This window comes from Arachis hypogaea, chromosome 19, assembly GCF_003086295.3.
Source record: "Arachis hypogaea cultivar Tifrunner chromosome 19, arahy.Tifrunner.gnm2.J5K5, whole genome shotgun sequence".
NCBI lineage: Eukaryota > Viridiplantae > Streptophyta > Magnoliopsida > Fabales > Fabaceae > Arachis > Arachis hypogaea.
Window position 1 is genome coordinate 7,781,978 of NC_092054.1, and position 24,023 is coordinate 7,806,000.

A 24,023-nucleotide genomic window follows, 5' to 3' on the forward strand; every position below is an offset into this window, starting at 1 on the left:
ATTATTTTGGGATGTGAAATTTTAAAAACAATTAAAAACAAATCAGACAATTCGATTTAAGAAGGCCACAAAAAAATTGAAAGATCGGTATTACAATTTTTCAAAAAAAAAAAAAAAAAATCCTCACATCAGAGGCTCTGATTTGTTAGTGTTTCAAGTGTGAGGAGTGTTGAAGTTAGTCCCACATCAAAGAAAGCAAGGAAGAGTGAGGAGTTTATAAGATGAGAGACTCATTAACTTGACACCTTAAGGTTTTGAGTTGGATGTGGTGTCTTCTCATCTTATATTCTCTCGCTTGATTCCTCCCCGAAATCTCCCCGGTGGTCGAGAGCTCCCCACGGTGGCCCCAACAAGTGGTATCAGAGTCGATGGTTTAATCGGTCTGGTTTAAGGAGTATTCAAGGTGAAGCATCGAAAGTCTTCCCGGGAGTTTATAAGATGAGAGACCCATTAACTTGACACCTTAAGGTTTTGAGTTGGATGTGATGTCTTCTCATATTGTGTTCTCTCGCTTGATTCCTCCCCGAAATCTCCCCGGTGATCGAGAACTCCCCATGGTGGCCCCAACATGATTTGCAACCCTTTAAATTTGAATTTGTCACTTTACAAATCAAAGCTTCGGTTTTTCATACCTCCATTTTGTATTTTCAAATTAAAAAAAAATATTTTTATATTATTTAAAAACACACCCATCATCTATATCTATGCATAACAGGTTCTCTAAAAGCATAAAAAAAAAAAGAGCCATTATAGTCTTCTATTTATAATTTTATATTAGAATTATCTTCAATCTATTCTATTCTAAATACAAACATTAAGAGACAATATACTTTTCTTTTTCTCTTCTCTCCATTTTCTTCTTATTTTCCCTTATCATCACACAAAAACTTAATATATAAGGTTAAATACGATTTTGGTCCCTAAAGTAAGAGTTAAAAATTTTTTTCGTCATCAACTTTTTTTTGTTTACAAAATCGTCTCTAAAATTTAACTTAGTTTTAAAATCGTTCTTTTTACCAAAATTTTAATTTTTATTACTAAAATATCTTAATTAAAAAATATAAAATTAAAAAAGGTTAAAACGAGAAAGGGATCACCAGGGGAGGGGGGAGGAGGAGGAGGGAAGAAGAAAGGGGAAGGAATCACAAGGGGGAAGAGGGGGAGGGGAGCTGCCCGCGTCGCCGTATTGGGCTTGTTGCCGCCGTTGAGCCACCGTCACTGACCGCGGAGAGAGAGAGAGAGAGAGAGAGAGAGAGAGAGAGAGAGAGAGAGAGAGAGAGAGAGAGAGAGAGAGAGAGAGAGAGAGAGAGAGAGAGAGAGAGAGAGAGAGAGAGATGTGCGAGCTGAAGGGATTTGCGTCCGCCACTGTCGCCGATCGTCGCCCCTCACCGCTCACTGTTGTTCCTCCTTACTCGCGGCTCTCTTCGCCGCTCGTCACTGCTTCCGGCGTCCTCGCCGCTGCTCCGCAACCCTCACCGTCCGCCGCTGTTCCGCTGGTCCTCCCCACTTGCCATGCTGAATTGTGGCTTGTTTTGTAATTTCTGTTGACGTTGCTTGTAGCTGCTGTGGTTGAATTAGTAAATTGAAATCCGATCCTCTTCTTCTTTTTTTCTTTTTCTTTGTAAACTGGAATATCTGAATTGTGGCTTGTTCTGTGGTTTCTTCTTTGTTGTGAAATATCTGAATCTTTTGCTGGGTGATTCTGATTTCGCCTGAAATATAAGATCGAGTTTGTCTATTGATGATTTGGGTTTTGGATATGTATGTTGATGTTGCTGTAATGTCATGTTCTATTGATTAGGTGAATGTCTGCTTCTGATTTGCCTTGAATCTGGAATATTGATGCTGCTGAAGATGAAGAAGATGAAGAAGCAGGGATGAAGAAGCAGAACAAGAGAGGAGAAGATGAAACAACAATAGGGGGTAAGGGTATAATTGTTCGAAGGACGATTTTAAAATCAAGTTGAATTTTAAGGACAATTTTATAAGTAAAAAAAGGTTAGGAACAGAAAAAATTTTCGGCCCCTACTTTAGAGACTAAAATCGTACTTAACCCTAATATATATTAGGTTTAATTAATGTGTTCCATCGTTTTAATATATATATATATATATATATATATATATATATATATATATATATGTGTTACTATTAGTAACAATTTTAAAACTTGTTCTTTTAATAAATACATATCAAATATATAAAAAAAAAGTTTATATATTTGTTATACAAAATTTCCAATTGATAATTCTAACATATATACTCTAAAAATGTGCATGTGCTAATTTCAATATATATTATTATTGCAGAACAATTATTTGTTTTGGTTAATGAGACAAAAATGATATTCGAATAAATATTATTTCTTAAAGTAAGAATTTTCCTATTGGTTAAACCACTAAGATACACACGTGACATCTAACCCTCACCTCAAATTTAAGTTGAGAGAGGCAAGTGTTTTTTAACCGAGATAATATTTTCTAGGCCCTATTTTCTAGTTCTCTTCACGTAAAATCGTATATACACATGCATGAGTATTGCTAATAATTATACTAATGACACTTGTGTAAATAACCAATATGAAAATGTTGTTTGAAATTTTCAAGAGTTTAATTTTTTAATTTTTTTAATGAAATCTATTATCTAGAAAACTTCAAATGTTTCTATTTTAATTAAATAATAATAATTGTGTAGTAGTTGTAATCAAGACTGAAATTAGTAAAGACATATTTTAAAAAAATACCGTTTTATGAAATTAAACAAGATAACATTTTAATTCTTAAATAAAGATAATCATTTTAATTCTTAAACTCATTCTTTAAAGGCAGGCGTTAATTAAACAATAATGTATAAAATAACTAGGGGTGTGCATGGCCCGGCCCGACCCGAAGACCCGGCCCGGTCTCGAGCACTTTAGGGGCTAATTTGATGTGATTTCATCGGGTTTAGGGTCGGGTATGGGTCTCAAAAATAGACCCGGTCATTATTTCGGGTCGGGTCTGGGCCATGGCTCGGGTCACCCGAAGTCGGCCTGGTGGCCCGGTCATCATACACAATTAATATTTTGTGTTATTAGTGATGGATAATGACTATTCTTATGTGGAATTTAAGTATTGTAAATCTTAATATTTTGTGTTATTAGTTATTATAAGACTATAAGTTAATGTTTTCTATTTAAAATGCATAAGATTTTAGACTAATGCATAATATTGTGTTATTTGTATTGATTTAAATATTTGGTGTTATTATATAATATTAGTATTAATTATGGTTATGCTTTGATTTTAGAAAAGAGTTGGTTCTTGTTATATTTTTCTAAGTGAATTTTACCATGTCAAATAATAGTTGGAGCCTTGGAAATTTGGATATTTTCACATGCTAACTTATAAGAAGGTATAAAGGTAATGTAATGTTAACGGCCCGGTTTTCACCCGATTTTTACCCGGTATAATCATGGCCCGAAAATGTATAGGTTTCATCGGGTCTAGGGCCGGGTTCGGGTCTAATAAATAGACCCGATATATATTTTGGGTCGGGTCTGGGTCACGTCAAACCCGATTTCACCCGACCCATGCACACCCCTAAAAATAACTCCCTATAATCTGAATTCTGACACAATAGGAAAAAAAAAACTGACAATTGTTCAAGTAAACAATTAAATATCTATTTACTATTAATTTGAAATAATAGATAAGATTTATTTAATAATATAATCTACTACTATGCATACAAGAATTAGTTTAGATTTACGTATGAGTATATTTATATGAAAGTAAATTATATAGTAAAGATATAAGTTTACACAAATTTTTTTTATGAGATGAAATTATAAAATAGTACTTGAGAAAATTGGGACTCACATTTTAAACAGTAATAATATAATAAAAATAATTATAAAAAATATTTATATTTTTTTTCTATAAAATTTTAATTTGCATAATAAAGTGTCTCCTATATAAATTATTTGAGGAAGTAAATGTTATTTACTTATTTATGAACATATTTAAGATACTTTGTGTTTAAATAGTGTGTCTGAATATAAATAAAGAAGTAAAAACTTTTAAATTTTAAAGAATTTTAATGAGAAAATTTTAATTATTCTATATGAGAAAGTCTACAGGCCAGTACTTTTGTTGAAATTTAGCCAGCACTTAATCATCAAAAGAAAAATGAATAATCTTATACTATTAGATGTCATCTCATACCATTAAAAATATTGATGATGACTAATTAATGGTTAAACATCACAAATTCTACTGCTCATAGCACTCCTCATTCTATATACAAGAAAATTTTAATTTTTCTCTTTTACCGTCTCTTTCTCTTTATATCCCTACAAATTAATTTCTTCTAAAATATTTTATAAAATTTAATTTTGATATATTTATGAATAATAGGCTATATTTCAGACCAATTAAACATGAATAAACTTAATTAATTTAAAAATTAAATTTTAAAATTAATTTTTTTAACCTATTATTTACATTATTAAAAAAAAAACATTATTCCTCTATACTTTTTCTATATTTGTAAATCAATTTTATACTAACATTAAATTACATAATACCTTATATGAAAAAATAACTACCGTCAATAATGTCTAAAAAAACGAATGTGATTGAATAATTTTATAAAATATTTTATATTATTAATACATTAAAATCAAATTTTATTGTATAAAAAAAATAATCTAAGTAGGTCATTAAAATAAATTATTCTAAAAGTATAAACATAAAATGCTATATGCATATAGAAAAACAACTATTAAATCAGTTATATTTGTGATGTTTAATTCAATGTATTTTATATAGATAATTAATTTTGTAATTAATTTTTAATATACATATAATATAAATAAACATAATTACTTATCATAATAAAATTCGTAAAAACTTAATTGCACCATTTAAATTCTTACATTTAATTTTTTTTCAAGAATTTAAAATATTTTATGCACTCTAAATTTATAATACGACACAATTTTGGTTTTGACTATTATAAATTAAGCTTAATTCTAATACACTATCATAATAATAAAGTTTACATAATTATTATCATATTTATAAATAATTATTTAAATGTATGAGTAAGTTAACAATTAAATAAACTCAAATTTATTAAAAATTAATTATTTTTGTAAAATTTAGAGTGAATACTCCATCTGTCCCTCACAATTATCTCGAAAGGACAACGAGACTCTCAAGAAAAAACACTAGATTCGGCCTCTGATATTTTTGTTGGGACTGATTAGCTTCTGTGCCAAAAAAACAACATTGATTTTTTTTGGCACAGGAGCCTCATTGTCCTTCTGTGGTAATTGTTAGAGGCCGGATTGAAATTTTTTTTGTCAAAGAGCCTCGTTGTCTTTCAAGATAATTGTCGGAAGCTATTTTGGTTTTTTCTAAAATTTTATAAGTGCAAGAAAATGAATTTCTTAGAAATGATAAATTTGAGTTATAATAGAAACTACGATTCCTAATGGTATCCCTGGTCTGTAACTTCCATTGGTCACTCACAAGTCACAACAAAGCTTCTGAGTTCTGATCGTAACACATCTTTTCCTTCTTCCCCAGAAACAAACAAATAAAATAAAATCCATTCATTTTCACTCAACCAACACTCCTTTTCCTTTTTCTCTTTCTGGGTTTTCTCTATCTCTTACTAAAGTTTTCAACTTTGCTCCATTTCTTGGTTCTCTCTCTCTCTCTCTCTCTCTCTCTCTCTCTCTCTCTCTCTCTCTCTTTGACTCTCTATTGTTCCCTTTGGACATCTCACCCCCATTCTCCAATTTTCTATTTTGAAGGACCCCATTTTGTGTTTTTCATTGTTAAGGTTGGCTCATGTTTCTTTTTGCTGGAAATTTGGCACAAAAAGATATAAAATTAAAGATTCTGATGATGATAATTATTGTAAGGAAAAAATTAAGCATTTTGAGTTTTATAAAACTGTCTATCTAACTCCCAATTATTCTCCTTTGTTGTTTTTTCTCTGGATGTTCGTTTGTCAACTCTACCAAAGGATTGATTGAAAATCAATAAAATATAAATAAATATATATAATAATAAAGAGAAAAGAAAGGAAGGTTTGGACTTTGGATCTTGTTTTGGCCTTTCATTCTTGTTTCTGTTTTGTTTTGTTTTTCTTTCTTGTTTTCTAGTCTCCAATGATGTTCTTTTTTCGTTGATTTTTATTTTTAACCTTCAAAGCCAACAAAATGGCGGTTTCAACTTTCAAGTGATTAGTGGAACCATATTTTATGTTTCTCTTTTTTTGTTTCTGTATGTGGCACATTTTCTTTGTGCATTTTTTCTACAGTTTGTTTGTTTGTTTTCTTTTTTTTTCTTTCAGTTTTCTGATCTATATCCATGTTGAATCTTGTGATTATGCAGGGTTAAAACGTTGGGTTGTGAAGAAGGAACAGTGCATTGATTCACATATATCTGAAAGGGGTTGATATATGATTGGATTGGTTTCTGTTGAAAAAGGAAGGAACACTATTTCTGTTGAGGAATCTTTTGGCATTTTCGATAATAGAGCCAACTAGTTGGATCCAAAATCACTCAGAAACCCTCCCTTTACCTTTTTTTTTCCTGTTTTCTTCATCTTTCTTTTCAACTATTTTTTTTTCCTTTTTTTGACTTTGGTGGGGGTGGTTTTGAAGGCTCATTCATAAAAAAGCAAAAGAAGAACGGCTAGGGAAGGGTCCTTCCTCTTTTGCCTTTTAAAAAATTCTTACTTATACACATAGCACAGTAAGTGTTTGTGTAAATGTGTGTGTGAATGAGCAGTAGTTACTTTGAATCTTCTTGAATTTCAGAAACACACTGAAATGGAGCACATTGCATTTTGAGCCACAAAATATCAAAAAACAAGGAGGGGGTATCTGATTCTGATTCCTCACGGATTTTTGGTACTTTGCTTTGGGGGAATGTACCTGCAGAATCATCATTCTCATATATAGGTGACAAGAAAGGAAACAACAAGATTCTGTGAACGTTGCAAGAGGGTCTTTTTTATCTTTTCTTGTTGCTTGTTTGAATTTGGTTAAAAGGGCCTTTGTCCATGGCTACGGAATGTGCAATCATGTTTTGGTGATAATTGTTCTAGTGGGGAAAAGGCTAAATTATGATGTTGAAGGTTTTGCTGTGTGTTTCTGAGATTTGAGAGTAAAATCTTTTGAACAAGGTAGTATCTACTCTCTATTGTTGGTGGTGATGAGTCGAGAGCAACAGAAGGGGATAGGGAAGCAAGTCAAAGGCTCCGATGGTGCTGAGAAGGTTATCGTTGCCGTTAAGGCTTCGAAAGAAATTCCGAGGACTGCACTTGTTTGGTCCCTCACTCATGTTGTTCAACCTGGAGATTGCATCACCCTGCTAGTGGTTGTGCCTTCTCAAAGTTCAGGTGATGATGTCTCTTTTCCCCTGCATTTCATTCATTTTTATGCTTCTTTTTTCTCACAAGATAGTGTTTTGCTTCTCCAATTTGACAAATGGTGAATTACTTAATTTGTCACCAATGGTGTTTGCTTCTGGTTTTGCAATCTTAAACTATGCCTTGGCAGAGTGGCAATGCATTTTTTTTTCTTTTTTTATAGGAACCTTTTACTTTGCTATTTTGTGTAATTAACTGTTACTTTACACAAATGTAGGCAGAAGATTATGGGGTTTTCCTAGATTTGCTGGTGATTGTGCCAGTATCAGTAAAAAGTATCCTCCAGGAACAGTTTCAGAGCAGAAGCATGATATCACTGATTCTTGTTCTCAAATGATCCTTCAGCTCCATGACGTGTATGATCCGAATAAGGTTGGTATATATCCTACTTTTTATTTTTTTTCCCTGAAAAGCTCATGCAAATTGATTCAGAATGTTGAAGATTATATTCTATGAACCCTTTTTCAACAGATAAATGTCAGGATTAAAATTGTTTCTGGATCTCCTTGTGGAGCAGTGGCCGCAGAAGCCAAGAAAGCGCAAGCCAATTGGGTTGTATTAGACAAGTAATAGTCTCTCACTCTCACTTACCTTATTTCCTCACTAAAAGCATGCTATTGTAATTGCAATAAGCTGATTGGTTTTCCTATTTTCATTTTTAGTGTGTTTTGTTGTCTTTTGTGAAGAAAAATGTGAAAATAAAATCCTTAAAACACCAACTAGACTCTTTCTGGTTTACTGTTCTCTGTTCATGTGGGATTATAGTTAAGTTGTTACTTTTGGTGTTTTTCTTTGCAGACAGCTCAAACATGAAGAAAAGCGATGCATGGAAGAGCTACAGTGTAATATTGTGGTCATGAAGCGTTCCCAACCAAAAGTACTCCGCTTGAATTTGATTGGATCGCAAAAGGAAGCTGAAGAATCATGTCCATTGCCTTCTGAGCATGATGAGCTGGCTGAAAATCATACCAAAAAGAATACCGATTCACTAAATTCCATTAAGGGGCCTTCTGTAACTCCAACCAGCAGCCCGGAGCAAGGGACTCCATTTACTGCAACGGAAGCTGGAACTTCATCAGTTTCAAGCTCTGATCCAGGAACTTCACCATTCTTTATCTCAGAGACAAATGGTGAGTTGAAGAAAGAGGAGACTATCAAAGAAAATCAAGAACTTGATGATTCAGACACAGAAAGTGAAAGTTTGTCCACATCTTCGGCAAGCTTGAGATTCCAGCCATGGATCACAGAATTACTTTTACATCAACAATCATCTCAACGAAACGAAGGAAGGCCAGAAATATCTCAAGATATGCCTCAAACATCTACAACTAGAGCCTTGCTAGAAAAGTTCTCAAGGCTCGATCGAGGAGCTGGAATTGAAATGTCAAATTATAGAAATGAGTCAGATTTTAGTGGAAATCTCAGAGAGGCAATATCATTATCTAGAAATACTCCGCCTGGTCCACCTCCATTATGTTCAATATGTCAACACAAGGCACCTGTTTTCGGAAAACCTCCAAGATAGTTCAGCTATGCCGAGTTAGAACTTGCCACTGGTGGATTCTCTGAGGCCAACTTCCTGGCTGAGGGGGGATTTGGATCCGTTCACAGAGGGGTTCTACCGGATGGACAAGTCGTTGCTGTCAAGCAACATAAATTGGCTAGTTCTCAGGGTGACCTTGAGTTTTGCTCAGAGGTAGAAGTCCTGAGTTGTGCTCAGCACCGAAATGTTGTTATGCTGATTGGATTCTGTATAGAGGATAAGAGAAGGCTACTAGTTTACGAGTACATATGCAATGGATCATTGGATTCACATTTATATGGTGATTTCTCTTGCTCTCTTGCATCCGAAATTCTATGCTTACAGAATTTTTTTCAATTGCACTAGACTATAATATCAGACTTATGTTTGCTACTTTGATTTATTAATCTGATGCCAACTAAAAGCAGGTGGTGAAGTAGGATTAATGTGACAATGTTTTTCATTTTGAATACAGTGATTGAATCAAGACATATATTTTACTGACATGATTGTAAATTAGTCTAATATTTCAAACTATTTCAGGGAGACAGCGAGAACCATTAGAATGGGCTGCACGGCAAAAAATTGCCATTGGAGCTGCTCGTGGGTTACGATATCTTCATGAAGAGTGCAGAGTGGGATGCATTATCCACCGTGACATGCGGCCTAACAACATTCTCATAACTCATGATTTTGAACCACTGGTATGGTAGTGTTCGCCTATTGTACAATGCATTCTTGTAGGTTTGTAGTTTACACTATAAAAGGCACCTTTACCTCACTTTTGAATATCCACCCATCTACATTTTTAAATTTACTTACCATTGGATGTAAAGGACAGAGAATTTTCTGAGTCTTGTATAGATTACAACCTAAACTCTGGTGTATGCTGAATTTGAGTTGGATTACATACATGCCTAATTTTTCTAACAGCATTATATTGTGATTGCAAGGTTGGTGATTTTGGATTGGCGAGGTGGCAACCTGATGGAGACACGGGTGTGGAAACCCGAGTAATTGGAACATTCGGGTATGTATTTGTGTTTTTCCTGAATGGTTTTCATAATCAAAACTTGTCTGAGAAATATGAACTCACAATTAAGATATGACGTTACTGTGTAGGTATTTGGCTCCTGAATATGCTCAAAGCGGCCAAATAACTGAAAAAGCTGATGTTTATTCATTCGGGGTGGTATTGGTGGAGCTTGTTACAGGGAGAAAAGCTGTGGATCTCACGCGGCCTAAGGGACAGCAGTGTCTTACTGAGTGGGTAAGTTATAAAGTTTTAATGGAATTTTCATGGATAAACTATATTTGCAATTTTTACTCGAACCATTCTGTGAAAATTTTCACCCTTTATATTATACCCAACCAAACATTGCCTAAGAGTTTAAGTATGACTATGTCTATAATTAACAATCAGAAATCCTATATAATCCCCTTTTATGTTTCTGGTTGTTCATGCCAAGTCTTGTCGAAATTTGAGTAAATGTTTTGATATTTAACAGGCACGACCACTGTTGGAAGAATATGCCATTGAGGAACTGATTGATCCAAGGCTGGGGAACCAATACTTAGAAAATGAGGTCTATTGCATGTTGCATGCTGCATCATTATGCATACGGCGAGATCCTCATTCTAGACCACGCATGTCACAGGTAAAGCAAGTTCTTGAACTGATTTTTGTTGGAAAAAATTGCTTTGAAGAATTCTCAATCACATATTTATTATAATTTGATCAAACTCTATTTCAAGTTAAAATCAATAGGAAAAGCTAATGCTGCATGTTTAGATAATGTTTTTTGAATTGACCATGTTCTCTGCCTAACTCTTTTTAAAATTATTTCTGCTTGTTAATTCAAGGTTCTTCGTATACTGGACGGCGACATGGTCATGGACACGAGTTACATTTCAACTCCAAGTTATGATGTGGGAAACCGGAGTGGCAGACTCTGGTCGGAGCCGCTGCAGAGGCAGCACCATTACAGCGGTCCTCTGTTAGAAGAGTCACTTGAATCATTCAGTGGGAAGCTATCTCTTGACAAATACAGGCCTGCATATTGGGATGGGACAACAAAGCAAGAAGGACTTCATGTGAAGATGACATTTAGAAAGGGGTTGATACTTGATCAAAATTGAAAATTGCTTTTTTCTTGTTATGCTAAATATGTTTATTTTCCCTCCTATTTTGTAATTTTGCATCTTTCTATCTATCTTTCTGCAGTGAGATCTAATTTTGCATGTGTATAATAGCAGGGTGAAAGTAGGATAGGTAAAAAAATATAGAAGCTTTTGAAATTCTTCAGAGAAAATCATGTACACACTATTGTGCCTAAAAGGGCCTCTTTGACTTGAGAGAGTTTGTGGGGTCTTGAAATGAAATGAAATGGAGTAGCTTCTTCTAAGTTCAAAGATTGTTGGTTTAATTATCATTTATCCCTTTTCACTTTCCATGTGTGTGTCCATGCACATGCATATGCGTTGAGAAGCAAACAAACATGGTTTGATGGTTGTCATCTGAAGTTCTGAACCAACTTGGACAGTGACACAGACAAATCAGAGTTAGCCTTTTGCATCTATGAAGGGTACTAAAATCACAGGGTAATTAATAATGACACTTCACCTTTTTGAGTTTGGATGATATTAGAAACATTTTATTTATGAAAATGTACACTAAACTCTAATATATGCAAGTCTCATGACTCATGACATAATATCTTCATATTTTATAAAATATAGCACTAATCTCAATATCTTATAATTAAAAAAGAGGTAAGTATAGACATGACAAAACAAAAGCAAAAAATGTTGAATATATAGTAGCAGTTAATGAGACTGATAGAGTTTATCCATTTTAAAAATCTTAAAATTTTGAAGCAATTAATAAAACCAAAAAATCTTGGTTGGCTGATGTTGACAATGTCCTATGCTTTTTTGAATTCTTGACTTCTAGGAATCATGTGAAGCAAAATTCATTGGTTGGCTGATGATGACAATCCTGAGAGGGTTCAGACAACATAAATTCATGAGACATGTCAAAGTGTGATGTCACTTGCCTATGATTTGGCAAATTATAAACAAAATGACTCCATACCTTATCTCAAGGCCAACCCTGTCTAATTCTTGTCCATATATCATTACTTCTTATAGATCAACATCAACACAAATATTGCAGTGCAGAATACACAGGTCCTGATTCCTAATTTCCTACCATAATTATTGTGTTATTTTCCATTTTACACAAATTTATTGTGTTAAGGGTGCTAATCCCTTCTTTCCTATGTCACTTCCTAATTCCATGGTTACTTAACAAAGCTTAACTAAGACAATATATTCTTAAAGTTATTAATATGTTAAATAATATTGAAAGAACAAAATGAGCTTGCATAATGCATGCAATGTTCTTAAGATTAAAAAAAAAAAAAACCTTGATGGCAACTCCCCTTTTTAGAGCATACCTATGGTGAAGACAATGCTTGCTTATTCTGACTAACTTGCTGAGTTTTGTGCTAAGCATTATGATATTGCAAAAATTTGGGAGCATATACACATGCACCTCATTATTATGGACTACAACTATTGGTGGATGAGATAGGTGTTGAGGTTTCTAAGATTTAAGCTTTTGTCCTTTTCTTTATGTTGTACCCAAAAAGCAAAAGAAAACTCATTTTTCCACTGCATTAACACTTGCTGCTTTTCTAGATTAAGCTCACCAGAATAAGTAAAGGATATCAAATCGATGAAAAGAAAATGTACTGCATCCTTAAAAGTAAATTGCTACTATTCTCCATGAATTACTTAGCGGTTGGAATTTCTAGAGTTTAAAGCTAATGCTAAATAGTAAACAATAGCAATAATGGCTAATAGATATACCAAAGTCATTTTCTAGAGCGTTATAAATGTTTGGGCAGTTGGAGAAAGATTAGACATAGAAGAACAGGCCTTTGAAACCGACCCAGTAAATTGAATGCACTTCAATCATTACACTTCTAGTACTATAATGTTCACAAACCCACCAGAAAAAGTTACCATCATGAGTGTATCTTATACTAGTTGTATTTACATGAAAATATGGAAAATTGCAATAATGTAATGTCTTTTTCACATGAAAACTATTCAGAGTTGCATGACACTACTATATTTGGTTACTGAGTAATATTATATACACCACTTTTTTATACATTTTTTCATACACATTTTACTTTTGATATTAAGAATAATTGATAAAAGATACAAAGTGTGTCTTTTATACCATGAAAATGTAAAAATATAAAGAAAAAACAGTACGAACATAATTCTATTAGTAATCTAGCTTCTTATCTTATTTGCATATTCTTAGGTCATCAGAACGTACATAATATCTCTATTGCTCAACAATATTCCATTTAACATTATAAATCAAGTTTTATAGAACAAGGACATGTTTAGTCCATAACTCGGTAATAAATTTAGCTAAAATGAAGGATAAAAACAAAATGAGGGAATATCTTTTTTTATAATAGTGAAAGGAATATACTACAAAATGAAGATGTTTTCTAAGGTTGATAAACATTCCCAATATTTCCAATACGTTGCAACTATGCTAGAGAAAACACAATGTTGGCCTTTATATCAAACAACAAAATTATCTGGAAATTGGCTTGCTTCCATTTCTTCTAATGCTTCCTCATTTTAGACCTTGCGTATCTACAAGAAAATATTTAGGGACATAAGACATCAATCCTAGCTAGAGTATCTAAAATTAATAGAAACCATTAGGTTAGAAGTTACTCTATGTGCATGCCACCCCGATCTGACGATGACAGCATGCTGCCCTGAAGCTGCTCCATGACCTTAGTAGCTTGTTCAACTTCCTGTAAAAGAATAAAGGTTAGTAAATTGATAAGGAGTAAGCAAGCAAAATTTACTACACTGACCAACAGGGGATTGAACAAGGACTATGACTCACATCAAAATCAGCAAATGCAACCGGCATTCCTCCTCTAGAACGGATTTTGACCATGTTGAATCCAGCATACCTGGAAAATGGATTTAAGACATTAAAGCTCGATAGTAAAAACTCAAAATCAAGTGAAAGATGAACATTGCAAGATCAAGATATAACAAGAACCAGTAGGTCCAGCACTGCTCCAATATGAACAACTTTACTATAGACACAACAACTCACACTGAGAAAGTTTGTCTCAGTTCATCTTCGGTGCAGTTTGGACCAAGATTTGCAATGAAGAGAGTAGAGCATGGTCCTCCATCAGGACCCCTTTCATGCTGCTCCTACATAAAATTTGGAAGAATTAAATATGGACGTTTCTAATGAGAAATGGAAGTAAAATCTTTTACATGCTAGGCAGTAATGAACATGATTGTTTATTTGAGTTAATTTATGATATTATTTAAACAAGTTTACTCAAATACAAACTCCTTTTGAAAGAGAAAATTGTATAAGTTCAATTGGTAAACTATTCATTGCACAATTGCGTTCACAAGTCTAAATATTTACACTTTATTTGTAATCAAAATGTATAATTTGGACACTTTTGTCGGATACTTGATTTGACTTGTTTATGTTATGTATTGATCTATCTACATGTTTTTGTTACAAGGCTGAAATTGTTCAATAAGGGAAGTCCAATGCACAAACATCCCGTGTTAACGCAATGTTTAGAGAAGGGTCCCACCCAAAGGTATAATGTAAACAACCAAACTTGATAACTGTATGAACAATAGTAAATTGTTCAAGAGTTTCTAGAACATATCTTTTAAATAATAAAGTTTAAGCATGCAGAATATCTAAACTTCTTGTTTGAAAACCAAGGTATTGAACTCTGTTCATCATATAGAGTGGGACAAATATTGGCTGTTCTACAGAGGCAGTAAGCTGAAAAGTTCCAATCTATTGTGGGTTCTCATTCACTTACCGCAGACACAGCACTGTCAGAGCCAAACTTAATCTCACTGCTGCAAACAATTAGAAAACATAAAAGTTAGGGAATAAGGAATCACTAGAGTATTCAAAACATTTAGGATATTTTTATCGCTCAGTACATTTGTGTCAGCAATATGCAAAATCACGAAATAGTGACTCGTAGTAAACTGTACTTTCGACCTTTTAGTGGTTGCTAAATCACCATGGCTGCCACCACTTCCTGATGGTTCATCAGGATCACTGTCACCTAATGTGCAAGAACATGCAGGTGAGCCACAAATACAAGAGGGACAAGAATATGTAACATAACTTTGTAGTCCTCCCCTAATTTCCTTTCTTCATCTCACTAATCCAATTTAATAGGAAAGGGAAGTGTAGCGCATCATATAATTCATTACATGGGAATCATATATCTACTTTGCTTTGAACTTATAATGAAGCAACATTACCATCATCACTTGATGACCCTTGAACATCAGCCTCTCCTTTAGACCGTTTATCTATAACAACATAGGCTCCGCTACCTGGGGAAGACAAATAGTCCAATGAACATATTGGAATGTAAAAACAACTCCATTTCTCCACAATTTATCAACCTAAATGAATACATATAAATTTTTATATTGGACAGAACGGGAAATATTAATGTTTTTCATTTTCATATCTCACAAGTAAGCATAATGTATATACCTGGCTTACGCTTCCTCCTTGAGTTTGACCTAGCAAGTTCAATATGCAAAACAGAACCAGCTTGTGGATCAAATTTCACGCCCTGATGATCGCCCCGTAAGAAAGAAATCACATAGGAAACTAATTGTGGACATTTTATCAGTAAAAATACCATCTTTACTCTATTGTCTACTGGACAACTAATTAGAATCATTCATAATACACTAACTTCCAGCATTTCCTTATCACTACACACATGTCAATTTCATACCATATCTTCATCAATATCATCATAGTCCAAAACAGGGTAGATGATACCATAATCGTAAGTCTAATGAACTATAAGTGTATCAAATAATTTTCTCAACATGGAAATGAGAATGAACTATCTGCACCACCGTCCTAAACTAATAAACTCCAAATCCTTGACCTTCATCTAAAATGGCATAATCTGACCCTAACCACTTACATTTAAAGCGTGCAATGCTGCCATCGCCGATTGATGATTGAAAAAAGTAGCAAACGCAACAACCTGAAAAGATTATTGAGTGAATGAGTGAACAACTTTCATTCAATATCATAAAAAAATTAGATTAAATCCTCACTTAAGCCCTCTGAAACTGTAGTAATCACCGATCACTATAGCACTTAACTTAAGCAAATTCACTTATGAAACCCTAAAATAGTCCATTACGTGCTTAAATTAGTCTCTAACATTGAATTGGTTAATGAAAGTAACATGACATTGTATTCTCATTATTCAAATCAAATATCAGAGACAGTCATTAGTTTATAATCAAACTTCACGATTTCAATTTCAATAGGACTAAAGTGAGAAAGTAATATACACAATTCACCGAAATTTTAGTTACAACTGCATCAGTAAAGAGAAGCTTCTTTCTTTCTTTTTTCTTTGTTCTCATTATTATTTTGAGGAGAATGAAAGGGAAAAATGATGTGCCTGGTTGGCGCGTCCGGTGTACTTGAGCTGGCAGGAGTCGAAGCCGGGGCGACGGCGGAAGAGGTTGTGAATCTCACGCGCCTTCACGTCGTCTGGGAGGCCCGACACAAACAACGTGTTGATGTGGCTTCGCTCATCCTGCTGCTGGTATGCGTAGTATGGGTCAAAAGGTTGGTGAGCCATTTACCGTCGGAGTTTTCGCAGTCGTGTGTGGCAGCGATGACGGTGGCCGGAGAAAGAGTCGAGAAGAGTGGGAAAATGTTTTCGGCGGTGACAGGGTTTTTGCTTTGTAGTTACTCAGATGAAACGAAATCCAGGAGCACTGTGTTAGTGTCGTTTACTAGAACTTGCCTTTTCTCATATTAGACGATGTCGTTTGGGCCTTGGAGCATTCGTTTGCCCTTTGTTAAGAACCAAAACGACATGAAATTATGACTTTTTAGCATTCGTTTGCCCTTTTGATTTTTTAAGAACGGATTTATCAATTTCAGTGTGAGAAAGGGGGAGAAATGTGTAATTTCTTTTGTTCTTAAGTTTCTAACAAAAAACAAAGGTGAAATTTCAGTTGATACTTTACTCTCTTCTATCATATTGAAGAAAATTTAGTTTATTTATAGTTTATACTTTATATTTTTTTATTATTTATTTATTTACTTTTTAAATAAAGTATCAAAAGTTGCAGAAGCATTTGATTCTGCACATTTGTTTAACTAAATAAAAATAAATAGATTTGTGGTAACTCAATGATTCATACTTCGTCCATGGTAGAAATAGCAATACATGTTAACATTGGCATAGTTAGCTTTGTCCTTTCTTGATCTCTTGGATGCATTTTATCTCTTTAGTTTCTTGAAACATGATTTACAAAACTTCTTTTGACTTGCATCATTAATTTTAATTTGGTAGAGGTTATGATACCAACAATTCTAACTACCCAATGTTATGATTTAAAAGATGCAGTTAGAATAAGTGATCATCTTCTATATATCATTTGGATACTTATAGTAATTGATAGAGCATTGATGCAGTTGATACCTCAAGTTACTTTGAATTTATAGTAATTTTTGTAGTTAGTTTCGTACTACTCTGCCTTTATACTTTCATGGGCTATGCTTTTATCATGCATGTTGTTGTTCCATTTACATTACTTGACATGCTAACCTTAACTATTTATTGTTTTCAATTCCCAGCATGGCAGCATATAACACACAGCATGAAAGATCCAAGTATTGTTACATTATGGGTGGATTTACCTATAATGATGAAGTAAAGCAGAAAATATGGTGCAATACAAGGTTATTTGTTTATATTCTTTTTTGTTGTTCAGTGTTTTGGTTCAACATTTGATGTATTCCTTTTCCCACCTGTTGGTTTCAATATATTTTCGTTTTTTTTTTTCTTTTGTATTTCCTTAGTTGCCTCATGCAATGCTCATATTTGTTCAAATCAATTTTGTTAAAACTAAGGATAGATGAAAATTTTCATAGCTTGGAGCAGACAATTTTTTCTTTATAGTCTGCTCTATGATTGGTATCTCTAGAACGATTTTTAGGGTTGTTTCTGTAGAATATCTAAATATAAAAGAAGTGAAAGAATGATGATTTGCTGCATTATGCAAGTGATTAGACTAGTTGTTGCAATAAGTGTTTGCTGTGTGGGAATTGAAGTGCATGATGTGGCTTTTGTAGATGGTAAATTGCAAATTGAAATTATAAGTTAGGTTAAAAATGTTAAGAAAAGCTCTGTATACAAGTCATTAGGGCTTGTATGCTTTACAAGTTAATTAACGAATAAATCCCCCAAAACGCGATGCAAGGTATGTTCTTCTTCTTCTTCTTCCTCTTTCTCTTCTTCTTCTTCTTTTTTTCTTTCGTTTCTTGCCTTCTCTTTCTCCTCCTTCTTCTTCTTACTGCACATTCTTCTTCTTCTTCTTCTTCTTCTTCTTCTTCTTCTTCTTCTTTTCTTTCGTTTCTTTCCTTCTTTTTCTCCTTCTTCTTCTTCTTGCTGTACGTTCTTCTTCCTCTTTCTGTTCTTTTTCTTCATTTACGTGCTTCTCTCTGTTTTCTTTCTTCGTTATTCTCGATTTCCATTGTTTTTTTACATTAAGCTCTGAAATCGTTTTTGAAGAATAAGAAGCAGCAGAAGATGAGGAGGAGAAAGAAAAAGAGTTCTGAAATATGCATGAGGTGTACTTCAACGAATTTTGGGTGTATTTCTTAAATCCTTTGGGTGTATTTTTGTAATCCTTTGGGTGAATTTCTGTAACCGTTTGTGTGTATTTTTGTAATCGTTAGGGTGTATTTCTGTAATCGTTTGGGTGTATTTTTGTAATCCTTTGGGTGTATTTCTATAATCGTTTGGGTGAATTCCTGTAACCATTTGGGTGTATTTCTGTAATCGTTTGGGTGTATTACAGAAAGGATTACAGAAATACACCCAAAGGATTACAGAAATACACCCAAAGAATTTAAGAAATACACCCAAAATAGGGGGAGACAGTATATTTCTTTTTGAAATCTTTTAATGTTTTGGTGGTTAAAGATGAGGCACATGGCAGAGACAATCTAGAAGAAAAACCTAGAAGAACAGTAAAACAGTACTTTGAATAATGTTTCTTCCTTTTTTCTGGTGATTTTTTATGGAGATTTGTATCTTTTCTTCTTGATTTCTTCTACTCTTCGCGAAGAGTTGGAACGTTTCTGCAGAATCGTAGTAGTTTATTTTGAATTTTGATGGTTTGCGTTTTGATTGAGGAAAAAGAGGAAAAGTGAACGTGGGTGGAAAGAGCGCGTGTTTTTTTCTTGATGGTTTGCATTTTGATTGAGGAAGAAGACGAAGAATAAATGTGTTGTTGAAGGAGCGCGTGCTTTTTTCTTAGACTTGGAGCAACTTGTATAACTTATAAGCCAAAAAGGCTTGTATGTGTAGCAGGCCTCAAAAATGTTTTACTTATGAAAATGACCTCCATTATGAGGGGAGTAAAAGTGCATCTCATTTGTCATGAAGATTGTTGCTTGGAAATGCAGGGACAGATTAGTGAATAAACATTCACTAATTTAACATATGAAGAGCAGGATCCCTTAGAATGATATATCATTTATATTTTATTTATCTTATTGATTTAATTCCATAACTCTTGAATACTTAATTCATATGCTATCTTTAAGTCATTGATTATTTCGTTTTTTTTTTTCAACATCAAATTATGGTGTTCATAATGTGCACAGGAGAGTTATTAGACTCGGTGATTTAAATTCTATTCGGTAATTTTGAACCTATTGCCAATTAAACATATGAATTGTTCAAGTTTTGAATTTGAGCACGTTTTATTTATAATCCTTACTTTTTTTTTTTTTCAGGCTTGACTTTCTTGTCTTCAAAATATAACATTTGTGAAATTGGCCAAGTCTTCTTACTGCAACTAGCCTCCTTTGATAACATCCTCTATGTGATTCTCGACTCTCCTTTCTTCGATTCACATTCATTTTCCCGAGTCAATATATACTTCTTGCTTACACAAGTGCTTCCATAGGAAGATGGTTCCTTCCACTTGTGTGTTGTGTGAAATAACCATGTACGAAAGTTTTCCTTTCTTTTTCTTTCCATCCACGTCCTTTCCTTCGACCCAAAGTCCTTCTCCAACTATCTCACTTACAAACTTTTCAAATTCTGAAATTGAGGTAAATATCATTTCAGTACTTGAAAAATTTAAAAATTGACTTAAAAAAAAATTAATTTTAACAAGAGTGATCGATCGTCAACTAAGTTATTTAAAGTTAAGGTTAAATATTCATGTATTAGTTAACGATTATCATAATTATAAAAATTATCCAAACTTCTAATTCTAATTTTAACTAGGTATCTTTTAAAAATTGTACAACATTCAGCCTTTTGTTACAATAATTAAAAAAAATTAAAACAAACATAACTAAAAATTATGAATAGATTTACTGTCTTTTTAAAATTAAATACACATTTAAAATACAATCTAAAAAAACTGAAATTTAAAATTTAAATTTTAAATTTCTGTTTCAGATTTAATATACTTAATTATTAATATATTATAATTTAAATACATATCTAAAAATCAAATTATTCAAAATTCAAAATTTTAATTTTAAAATTATAAAATAAACCTTAAACTATCAAATTATTAATTAAACTCGTACAAAACACTCAAAGAAGCAGAGAAGTCACGTTTGCGCCATGTTGAAAATCCAGAGGCGCACATGAAAAACTCAGAGGTGCACATCGAGAAGTCATTTTCCGCTGTCGTTCATCCGTGCCACCTTCCTCTTCCGCGCTCATCCTCAACGCTGCCTTCCTCCTTTTCGACGCTCAATTACAACGCTGTCTTTTTAATGTTTAAATTTAAATTTTAGATTTATGATTTTGGATGTGTTTTAAAAATATTTTCTGTATAACTTCATAATTTTAGATGTGTTACAATTATTTTTTAATGTTTAAATTTAGATTTTAGATTTTAGATTTATGATTTTGGATGTGTTTCAAAAATATTTTCTGTATAACTTCATAATTTTAGATGTGTTACAATTATTTTTTAATGTTTAAATTTAGATTTTAGATTTATAATTTTATATTTTCTATATAACTTCATAATTTTAGATGTGTTACAATTATTTTTTAATGTTTAAATTTAAATTTTAGATTTATGATTTTGGATGTGTTTTAAAAATATTTTTTTGTATAACTTAATATTTTAGATGTGTAACAATTGAAAAAGAAACTACAATTGAAAATATTTTAGTTTATGTATATAATTATATTCGACCATTCATAATTGTATTATTAACATTTATATTGTATTATTAAAGTTGACTGATTTTGGATGTGTTTTAAAAGTATTTTGTATAAAATATCATACTATCAGATGTGTTATAATCGAAAAATAACAACACAATTTTAAATTAATTGTTGATTATAATAATTTTAAAAACTAATAAGTATCGAAAAAAATTTAACTGATAATTTAAATAATAAATATTATATTCATTTGATCGAATTAAAAATCAAATGATTAATTGTATTATTAACGTTTAAATTTAAATATTTAAAGTTAGTCTGATTTTGGATGTATTTTAAAAATATTTTGAATAAAATATCATACTATCATGTGTTATAATTGATAAATAACAACAGAATTTTTATGACCATATCAATTACATCTTCTCTCTTAAACTCCAGATATTTTTTTGCTTCTTTGTTCAAACTACTTACGTAGAAAGTACTTTATTTGCAACAACTTTATTAATAAAATTAAATAAGATCAACCTTGTTCCAATTAAATCAGCAGAGTGTTTTTATGTTTAAATTAAAATATAATTAAAAATGTTGAACATGATATTTCTTAACAAATTACATAAATACATGTGTGAAAAATAATGATACCTTTCACCAATGCAAAATGAGAGAGTGCTTCAGCTGGAAGGTCGTGATGTCTTCACCAATGAAGATGAGATGGAGAATTCAGCTAGCAGCGTTCTTTTTGGTTTGTGATTTACTAATGCGTGTAAATATCCCGTAGAATAAGAAATTTAAAAAACTGTATCTGTTACGTGAAGTTACGAAAGTAAAGCAAAATCACCGTAACAACCAATGAAGTGGGTGGGTTTTAAAATTTAAATTTAAATTAAAATCTAATTATAGATATGTATCTACAAAATAAGAACATGTTACAGTTATACTAAAAAAATAATTAAATATTATTTAAATCTGATTAAAGACTGATTAATATTGTAGAACTAGCATTTACTGTTTTCTAAAAATTCTAATCCCCTTTTCTCTAAAACTCTAATCTCTTCTTCTTTATTATCAATTTATCATCCACCAATGGTTCCTTCTTCTTCCCCAATAAATCCCTCCTCATTTTTGTTCATCGCCCCCTCTACCTTCCTTCGACCAACCTCCAGTTCTGCCTTACTTCAATGGCACCGCCCTCCTCCTTCCTCCTTCTTCTCTCTTCTTAAAATAGGTAGGTAGAAGAACGCGTGAAAACTCTGACGGATTCCAAACAACAAAGATATTTTGGTGGAGTTGTTCCAAAAAATGACGTCGTCGGTGGAGGAATCGTCAACTATGTTGTACACTCGTACGTCTTCAACAAGAACATTGCATGTCCACCTCCTGCTCTTCCTCCAATCATCACCAAAATTGTGAAGAGAAAGAGAAGAGGCAGATTCAAGATATGAATGATGATTGGTGGTAGCAGAACCAAAAAAATGAGGTGAAGAAGAATAATTATTTCTTATAGTGTGGTTAGAAAATACGACAGTAACAGCAGCAGTTGAGGCAGCAAAAGGATGAGAATCATGGCGAGCCCTCTTAAGTTCCACAGGCTTTCTTGAACGGAGACGACCTCTATGCATATGGAGCAACATCTCTTCAACATCTCTATTTTTTACCATCTCTTCTCCTGCACCTTTTTGATTTTGCATCATTATTGTTACTGTTTGATAGCCTCACATTGAAACCACCTCCTTTCACTGCTTCAACAAATAATAAGAATAAAAAAGTTTAAGTGACCAGCAATTTTAATCAAATTTAGTCATTATTTAACTAACAAATATCATTTTTTTTTTCAAATGTCTCACGTGTTCATGATGAAATTTCACTTCTGTTGTTCATTCCTTTTCGAATGCTGGTTGTTTGATGGCCCAAAATCTGAGAAAATACTGGCCCTTAATACTGCTGATAAGCATAAAAGGAGAATTGGAAAAGAAGAATAGATGTGGATGATAATGATGAATAAGAAGAGATAATTTAAAAAAAAAAAAGAATTAAAATTTTTAGAAAATTGAAATTAGAATGTTTTTAAAATTATGAAATATAAAAATTAAAAGTATCAATAATTTTTGTAATTATAATAAAATAAGTAAATAACTCAATTGACAGCTAATTATTTTTTTTCTTTTGTATTTCCTTAGTTGCCACATGCAAAAAGCTCAGATTTGTTCAAATCAATTTTGTTAAAACTAAGTTTGAACAATTGTACTTATATATGTTGACATTCAATTACTTGGGCCATTATGAACTTGAAAATATACTTTTGATGAGAAAACATAAGGCACAAAATGATCACCTTTATTTTTACATTCTTTCTACATGGTCCTTTTTTGGTGAACTTAGAATTCCATGGGTGTATATGGCTATTATTCATTTGAAAAGGAAAAAAAAAAGTTAAAAAGTAAATTAATTAGCAACGGTGGAAGCACTGTCCGGCATAACTAACTGTAAAGAAATGGCAGGAGCTGGACCTTCTTCCATTGAGTTCATCATCTTGGAGGCAGGCTTAAGTTTCTCTGTTGTTAAGGCTTCAGTGATGCGTGGAAAGGAAGACAAACTTACCTCTGAGTTTAGTAGTGATGAAAAAGTTGTGCATTTGATTAATTCTATGTTTGATCCAGGTATACAAAGTTTAGGTGGTTTGCTGGATAATTAAACTGGATGAACCTTTTGTTGTCTATATAAAATTTTTTCAGTACTTAACTGCTTCATCT

At 32.6% G+C, this 24,023-nt stretch overlaps 1 protein-coding gene and 1 pseudogene across 4 annotated transcripts; one reads left to right on the forward strand and one right to left on the reverse strand.

The window, feature by feature from the left end:
• The first annotated feature begins 5,489 nt into the window (after positions 1-5,489).
• LOC112775966 (inactive protein kinase SELMODRAFT_444075-like) lies at positions 5,490-11,162 on the forward strand (annotated as a pseudogene).
• A 2,267-nt stretch (positions 11,163-13,429) lies between these two features.
• On the reverse strand, positions 13,430-16,962 carry LOC112779371 (uncharacterized). 4 transcript variants are annotated; one of them, XM_025823614.3, is made up of 10 exons: positions 16,507-16,962; positions 16,015-16,077; positions 15,567-15,648; positions 15,326-15,400; positions 15,057-15,123; positions 14,869-14,905; positions 14,121-14,218; positions 13,902-13,971; positions 13,724-13,806; positions 13,430-13,639 (listed from the first exon to the last, which is right to left on the reverse strand). In XM_025823614.3, the coding sequence occupies exons 1-10, from the start codon at positions 16,687-16,689 to the stop codon at positions 13,609-13,611; spliced, it is 789 nt and encodes a 262-aa protein (XP_025679399.1). In that variant the 5' UTR covers positions 16,690-16,962; the 3' UTR covers positions 13,430-13,608. The 4 variants fall into 4 exon arrangements, with proteins under 4 accessions (XP_025679399.1, XP_025679397.1, XP_025679398.1 ...); XM_025823612.3 differs by having other exon boundaries at positions 14,121-14,224; XM_025823613.3 differs by having other exon boundaries at positions 14,869-14,908.
• Between the last annotated feature and the right edge of the window lie 7,061 nt (positions 16,963-24,023).